Raw genomic sequence first — 7,675 nt, 5'->3', positions numbered from 1 at the left:
GCGTCGGCGACAGCGCTCGCGGCGCCGAGCGCGCGCAGCGTCGCGGCGTGGCGCGCAACCTCGGCGGGCTGGCGGCCCGAGATGGCCTCGAGGAGCGCGGGCCGCAGCCCGTCCTCAAGCTTCGCCACCAGCGCGTCCGTCCGGCCCGCCGCCGTCGGCAGCAGCCGACTCGCCTGCCCGCCGAGCGCCGATAGCCGCGCGCGCGCCGTCGAGAGCGACGCGGCGGCCGCCGCGGAATCGCCGCGCGAGAAGGAGCGCTCGGCGGCGTCGAGGGCGCGCAGGGTCTGGTCGGCGTGGGCGAGCGTCGAGCCGGCGGCCGCGACCGCCTGCTGGAAGGAGAGCACCTGCCGGATCTCGCGCACGGCCGCGGCCGACGACGCCTCAATGGCGGCCGCCTGCTCGATCAGCGCGGCCAGCTCGCCCCTCGTGCTGCGCGCCTGCTCCTGCGCGGCGCCGACGTCGGCCGCCACGCTCGGCGCCATGTGGGCCAGCGTGAGCGACGCCTCCTGCATCGCCGTGTCGACATCGGCGGCCTGCAGCTGCAGCTTGGTCAGCAGCACCGACAGCCGCACGCCCAGCGGCTCGGCCGGGCCGGCGTCCGGCGGCCGCGACGACGCCTCGCGGAGCGAGGCGTTGAGCCAAGCCTGGGGCGAGAAGCTTGGGCTCCCCCAGCGCGTGTCGTCGGACTCGGGCATGTGCAGTCGGAGCGAGCCAGAAGTAGAGGAGTGAAGAAAAGAAACGGCTCATATGTTCAAGAGTTTCATCGCCTCGATCGTGTCTTTTCATTCGCTTCCTTCTGATTCTGCATTGCGCCGCCCACCAAGCAGTTCCTCCACGAGTTCGCCAAATGTCCAGTCCGAGTTCCCGTAGGCCGGACTGTCCTGGTCGAGAGTGTGTGCCGCCAAGGCGGGGCTACTCGGGGACAGTGGCGACGGGAAGCGGCTCGTGAGACGACTCCCGCGAAAGCACGGGTGGCATCCGTGGCGTGGGGCTCGCCTTCGAAAAGTCGGGCATGGCTCTCCCCGCAACTCTGTCGCTAACACGCGCGCACCACCGAGACTGTGGTGGGCGCGCTGCGGCCGCACGTCTACCTTGCTTCGTCATAGTGCCACGACGTGCGGCCTAGAATTAGCACACGCGCCTCTGCTTGCATACACTCATACATTGGATTGTCATCGCCTGTGAGTGCGAGAAGGGCTAGCCGCAGGCAGCTAGCCCATGAGGAGAGCGTCCATAGACACCTCACTAGACCCCACACACGGTCTCGTCCGTGCCTCGCCGGCCGGAGAGATTGCTGGAGGTAGAGCAAGCCTGCTCTAGCCTCGCATGTCACTTCCTGTCGTCTGTTGTGTCGTTGTGCCCTTGTTTGTACTCTTGGCACCGTGGAGTGCTGGGGGGGGCGACAGGGAGGATATGGCCTTGAGTTATGTGTACGCCGACTCAGGGTGTGTGGCAGCCCGCTGGCTGTGTGTCTTGTGAGCTTGTTTGTGTCTGTGTGTCGCTCGTGCGTGTCGTCATCATCTGTCCAGCGTCCACCCATACCGCGTTGGTGTCCAGTCCGAGCCTGGCTGTTCTTCACCTTTCTACCTACCTACCTACCCTGACTGTCGTTCATCTTTCTACATACATACATACGCCAAAGAAGTCGCGGGCACTCAACACGCGGGACCGGACGGTCTATGGAGCGGCGTCGGCGCCGCCTGCAAGAAGAATCTCTCTCTCTCTCTCTCTCTCTCTCTCTCTCTCTCTCTCTCTCTCTTTGTTGTTGTTTGTTTAAGTTCCCGTGTTATTTCTTCAAAACAAGTAAGCGAGCACGTCCTGGTCGTGTCCCCACGCCGAAGACGCGCCTAGCCGCGGACAACCGTGTCCCACGCCGAACGAGCACGCAGCCACCATGATCCAGTTCGACGAGCACGGCTTTCGCCGCCGGGTGGAGGAGGCGGTGGTCACGCTGCAAAAGCTGCTGCATTCCACGCGTCGGCCGACCTTTGCCGAGGACGTGCCAAACCACTCGTACCAAGACAAGTACCTCCTAGCCGAATTTCTCACAAATTGCGGCCTCGCCGCGCAGTGCACCTGCCTCGAAGCGCTTGGCGTGGGCACCCAACAGCTTGCCACGCTCGTCGAGTGGAGCGCGAGCGAGACTGTCACCCTGCGCCTCGCCGGGCGGCAGCGCTGCACCTTCCTCCGCGAGGAGGAGCGAGAGGTCGAGTCCAAGGCCAAGGTCGTCAAGGAGAGCACTATCTTCGGCAAGTCCGAGCAAAAGGTGGTCACCCGGGTCAACGAGTGGTTCTGGAAGATCGACGTTGAGTGGGAGCTCGTTGCGTACGCCGGCACGATGGGTGGCCCGCGCCAGCTGCGGCTGCAGGGGCGCTCGGGCTCGGCCCAGCTCAAGACAACAACGTCGGCGACGCCAGAGCCCGCCGGCCAGGTCGAGTTCATCCCGACAGAGGTTCCGATAACCTGGCTGCTGCAGCAAGTCAAGCTGCCGGGGGGACTGGTGGGAGCGGCGCACGTTCTCAGCTTCAAGATTGACCGCGACGCCGAGGGCTGCCGCACGCCCCGGCGCAACCCGCAGGTCGAGGCAGCGCTGCACGCCGCTCGCGAGCTGTGCGCGTGGTCGAAGAGGGTCTGCCAATTCATGAACCAGCGCATCTTCTCCAAGGCGGAGCGCTGCGCAAAGGTGCAGGCGCACACCGGCCGCGACGGCTTCCTCGCTTTGATCGCCTCCACTCACCAGCCAAGCGAGCTCTTTGTGCCAGTCCTCCCCCTCTTCGAGGCGCGGGCGGCGGAGGAAGAGGCGGACGCAGCCGGCGGCGACGGCGACGGCGGCGACGGCGACGGTACGCTCGTGAGCGTCACCGCGGCGGCGGCCGAGGCGGCGTCCACCCCGGTCCTCCGCATCGGCGACATAAACGCGATGCTGGCCGAGCAGCGGCGCGCATTGGAGGCCAAGTGGGCCACGCTCGCCGACGCCTGCCCGCCAGCGGACGACGGCTCCCTCCTCTCGCCCGTCGAGCTGAAGCTCTCCATCGCGGTCAAGCACTTGGACGACTGCTGCTCGCAGCTCTCGCAGGGCGTCGACTACATCGAGGCGATGCTCAAGAAGCAGCTGCTCGACGCCGTCGGGCGCTTGGTCACTCCCGCAGATTTCCAGCGGTACATGGACTTCCACGGCCAGCGCCTCTTCAAGCCCGAGTATGCGCCCAAGCCCTTCTGCTTCGCCGTCCGCCGCCCCGACCACTACCCGGAGGGCACGCTCACCATCGAGCACCTCTCGCCGGACCGCTCGCGCGGCGCAATCCACACCAGCGGCGCAATCCACACCATCTGCCGCCGCGTGGCCGAGCCGGTAGCGCCGATGAGCTTCGCGCTCGACGCGGCCACGCGCGTCAGCTTTACCGGCGAGCGCTTTGTGCACGCGTACGTCGCGCACCAGTTTGGCGACCCGCCCTCCCCTCCTCCTTCACCACCGCCACCGAACTGGCGGTCTCCGCCCGCGCCGTGCACCGGTTCCGGTGCGTCAGTACTCATGCTGGGCGCACGCGCGCGGCAGTTCTCCTCGTTCATGCTGCTGCTTGGCCGTATGGGGCCGGCAGGCACCTTCGAGCAGAAGCACGCCCTCATCCTGCAGAACAAGGACGCGGTCGACATCCCGCTGATGCTCGAGGCGCTGCCGTCAGCGACGGAGTTCCGCGACGCGATCTCGAGCCTGTCGCCGGAGCAGCAGCGCTTCGCCAAGGCGTACCGCGCGATGCAGCTCGAGGGGTCCGTCTTCGGCATCCTCGTCATCCAGCTCAAGCCGCAGCTCGAGGCGCTGCTCAAGCTGCCCCACGACGCGCTGACCAAGGAGATCGCGCTCACGCAGCAGCTGCTCGACCTCTTCATCCAGTACCAGATCCCGTCCGACCTGCTCACCTACGCCGGGCCCGCCTCTGCGTCGCCCGAAGAGAAGCTCGAGGCCGTGCGTGGGCACGTCGCCGCCATCTACAAGATGGTCGAGGCGGCCAAGGAGGGCGAGCTGCATGCCGCCAGGCAGCAGGCGATGATGGAGCAGCCATTTCATGAGTACGCGGAGTCGTTTGGTGACACGAGCGCCGGATTCTCCCTCTTCCAATGCGGCGATGCATCAGCGAGGTCGGCATCACCGCCGGATTCACCGCCGCGCCGCAATGCCCGCAGCATCCAGCGCACAGCCAGCAGCGCCTCTGCCGCCCCCCCACCCCGCCATAGCGCTGCCCAGAAGCGCGTCCGGATGCCGGTCGCTGCGTGCGCAGCCGGGGCGGCACCGCCCGGCTGTGGCCCGCCCCCACCGCCCGGCGCGTCGTTTCCGGCGCCAACCGCAAAGGCTACGCCAGCGCCCATCGCCGGGCCGGCGGAGGCGAAGGCGAACGACGACGACTTCGACACGGCGGACGACGTGGCGTCCGAGCTCGACTACACCAAGATCCCCTCGACGCTCGATGCGAAGCTGCTGACGGCGGAGGGCGGCGCCGCGATCCGGCCCACAACGATTAAGGTGGGCGAGACGTGGACGAAGCGGTCGCAGAAGGCGCTGCTCGGCAAGCCGAAGGAGGAGGCGCTGCACACCGAGGAGCAGCAGCGCGAGAAGCAGGCCGCCTTTGACCTGCTCGACGCGCTCTCGTGCTCGGGCGCGCTGCCGATCGCGTGCTGCTCGCTGCACGTCGTGGTCGCCGCCACGCACGCCTTCGACCAGTCGCTGCTCGACACGGTGATCCAGCAGAACGTCAACCCGATCGAGAAGCTCGAGCGGTCGTCGCTCCTCGTCGCAACGACGATCCACGACGCGCCCGCGGGGCGGCTGCTGCGCGACGAGATGCGCGAGCGCGTCGCGCGCTTCGCAGCGCCGGAGCTCCTCGGCGGCGACGCTGCCGCCGCGGGCGAAGGCGCGGTCGCTGATCTGCCGTAGTGAGAGCGCGCCACGGCCCACTTGCACCATAGCGGTGCTTCACATGAGCATGAGGGAGCAGTTGGCACGGTGTGGCGCCTGCTTCTGGGCCGCCGAAACTAGATATGCCTCATCTCTTGCTCTCCTGTCTTGCTCCTGCTTGGGGGCCAGGCCTAGGGTTGGGGAGCGAGAGAGAGAGCAGAGAGATGGAAGAGATAGAGAAGAGGGAGCTGCCATTGGGCATGGTGACTACGTTTGCCTTTCGTACAATGACATGTGTGTTTGAGTATACTCTAGTCTCTACGCGGCGGGACGAATTTTTCTCTCACTCTCTCTTCGACATCGTCCGATGGATGGATGGGCGAACAGCAACAGGTGAGACGTCTGGTCTCTGTCTCACGGGTGTTTCGTCCCTGTCGCCTGTCTCAACGCTGTGCCACAATCCCACAAATGCGTCTCACGTCAGTAATGTCTCACGGACTCTCACCGATCTCTGCGTTGTCTCAGCCTGGTCACAGACAGCAACAGTCTCACTTTGTCTCAAGGATGTCACACACACGGCACAGTCACCTTCAGAGACGTGTTTGAGGCACCCTTGAGACACCAGTGAGACAAATGTTCACCCCTGCGGAGTGGGAGAGATTTTGAGAGTCATGTCCGAGAGCGCAGTTAGGAGCGCCGACGTCAAACGATGTGCATCCGACAGCCGAGGCCCAGCCCCAGAGGAGTTTCGTGTCCGGTTTTCTCGACTGTGGGTCGAAATCCACAGGAGATGCTGTGTACGGCGGCTGTAGCAAAAAAGAAATTTATGGGTTTGGGTAGCAGAAACAGGAAGGCGCCGCGCGCAGCAGCACTCGCTCATCGACGCGACAGGAGACGCCGTGACAACTCTCCACACCGCGCCATGCGCGCAACCGTCGCGCCAACCTGCCCGTGCGTCCCCGCTGAGCCCAGCGCCGGAGCCCGCAGCCGCACCACGTCGACCTTGCCGTCCTGTGCCTCTGGCGCTCCGCTGCTGCAATCTTTTCGGCAGCGCGGGCGGCGGAGGACCCTGCGACGCCGTTGAAGCGGATCCGCGCCAGGAGGCGGCTGGGCCCGCGTTCGCCTTGAGTCCTGTGCCCAGTGTCGTGCAAAGAAAGAAAACGGACACTCCAAGGGAGGGATGGGAGCAGACGGCACGCCGCCACCACACAGCGATTTTAAGGAGAGGGGTGTGATGCGCTAGCCGTCGCCCACCCTTGGGCGTCCGCCTCTTCCTATCTCTCTTCGCAGTCTCTCGCCGATTCTCGCTGCAACCTTCATGCCACCTCGCGGTCGTCCCACTCTCGTCGTTCTCTCTCTTGTCGCTTCTTCCTCTGTCGCGTCGTTCTCTTCTGCCTCGTCCTGCGACGCCGCCGCCGCCTTGCGGCCAGGCATGAGGCGTGAACAGCTAGGATTTCTTTTTCTCCGTACCTGTGGGGGTGTCAGTGCGCAGTCCCGTGCCCAGTGTTGTAGAGAGAGAGAGATTTTTGAAGACCAACTTCTTTCCAACTTCTTTCTTCTTTCTCTCAGACGCCGTAGCGCGCTGCCATGGTGGCCGCTGCCTTGGGCAGTGGCCACGGTGGCCGACCCAGGGCTCCTACGCGGCTACAGCCGCGCGCGACCGCTGCCGCTGGCACCGGCCGCGAGGACTCTGGCTCGGCATGCGCGCCACCGGCCGGTGGGCCGCGCTCCGCAGGACGACGCCTGGATGCAAAAGGCATCCCGTGCACGCTTCAGCAGAGCTCGGCCGGCCGGCCGCCGCGATGGGGCGGCGAGCACCTGGAGGCCCCTCCTGGCGCTGCTGCCTCGGCTCGACCGCCGGGCGCGCCGCGAGGCGAGCAGCAGCGAGGCGAGCAGCAGCGAGGCGAGCAGCAGCGAGGGCCTATGTGCGCTTTGGCAACACGGAGACCGGGCTGCTCAAGTTGGTCAAAGGGCGCGGCAAGTGGTCTCCGTCGGGAGCGACGGCAGCGGCGGTGGCGGGGGAGGAGGAGGAGGCCGAGGAGGAGGGGGAGGAGGGGGAGGAGGAGGATGCCCCCAAGGGAAAGCTCAAGGAGCAGCCTGGCGATTACCCCTTTGCGCGGCAGCAGGATTGCGATCTACGTTTGTTTGATTTTGAGGCTTTCGGAGGCTTTGGAAAGGAGGTTCGCAGCACCCTGAGGGAGGCGGCGAACCAGCTGAGCAACAAACTTTCGCACGCTCAGCACCTGGACGAGGTCACATGGACCACCAAGAACTGGCACGGGCTGCAGATGCAGCGCTTGTCTGTCGTCCTCCACACCGCCGTGGCGTGGCAGACGGTGAACGAGCTAGCGTGCGGGGAGAGCGGCATTGTGCATGGTGCGGAGTGCATTGCCGTTCTTAACGGAGTCGCTTAGGCGGCTCCGGTGGTGAGCCTGTGTGTGTGCCAGTCCGCGCCAGTCTGCGCCCTTGTCGTGCCAGTGTGCTGTGAGAGAGGCTTGTATCTTAAGAATTCTTGTGAGAGAGAGATTTTAGAAAACCAACAAGAAATCACGACTGTCACAGTGATTTGGGCTCGGCAGCTTGTCAGCCCTCAGCCGAAGCTGGGGCCGGTCCCGTAGCCGAGAGAGCCCGCGCCGATGAGTTCGACGCGGTCGGGGGGGCCTGCGGAGAGAGGCCAGCGAGGTGGCGATCGCTGTACTTCTTCTTGTGTTGTACGAGAGCCTTTTACATCTGTCAAAATTCTTTTTCAGTGTGTGCCGCCGGCCTCGCCTCCCCCCCCCCCCC

General features: G+C 65.5%; 3 protein-coding genes across 3 annotated transcripts in view; 2 read left to right on the top strand and 1 right to left on the bottom strand.

The window, feature by feature from the left end:
* COG7 (component of oligomeric Golgi complex 7) overlaps positions 1 to 695 on the bottom strand; it is a gene marked incomplete at its 5' end in the record, with an annotated part of 2,990 nt that extends 2,295 nt beyond the window's left edge. The window contains one exon of the mRNA XM_005782095.1: positions 60 to 695. Coding sequence (XP_005782152.1) covers positions 60 to 695 — 636 coding nt within the window. The remainder of the gene's footprint in view (positions 1 to 59) is intronic.
* A 1,155-nt stretch (positions 696 to 1,850) lies between these two features.
* EMIHUDRAFT_442710 (hypothetical protein) lies at positions 1,851 to 4,214 on the top strand (the record flags this gene model as incomplete). Its single annotated transcript, XM_005782094.1, is given in 3 exon segments — positions 1,851 to 1,989; positions 2,009 to 4,103; positions 4,158 to 4,214. Coding segments are annotated over 2 exon segments (1,821 nt in total), but the record flags the coding sequence as incomplete, so codon positions are not given.
* A 2,479-nt stretch (positions 4,215 to 6,693) lies between these two features.
* Positions 6,694 to 7,675, top strand: part of EMIHUDRAFT_113625 (hypothetical protein) — a gene marked incomplete at both ends in the record, with an annotated part of 4,929 nt that continues 3,947 nt past the window's right edge. The window contains one exon of the mRNA XM_005782093.1: positions 6,694 to 7,241. Within this exon, the coding sequence (XP_005782150.1) occupies positions 6,694 to 7,241 (548 nt within the window). The remainder of the gene's footprint in view (positions 7,242 to 7,675) is intronic.

This window comes from Emiliania huxleyi, assembly GCF_000372725.1.
Source record: "Emiliania huxleyi CCMP1516 chromosome Unknown EMIHUscaffold_193, whole genome shotgun sequence".
Lineage (NCBI taxonomy): Eukaryota > Haptophyta > Isochrysidales > Noelaerhabdaceae > Emiliania > Emiliania huxleyi.
The sequence above is the reverse complement of the archived record's forward strand: the minus strand, read 5'-3'. Positions and strand labels throughout refer to the sequence as shown.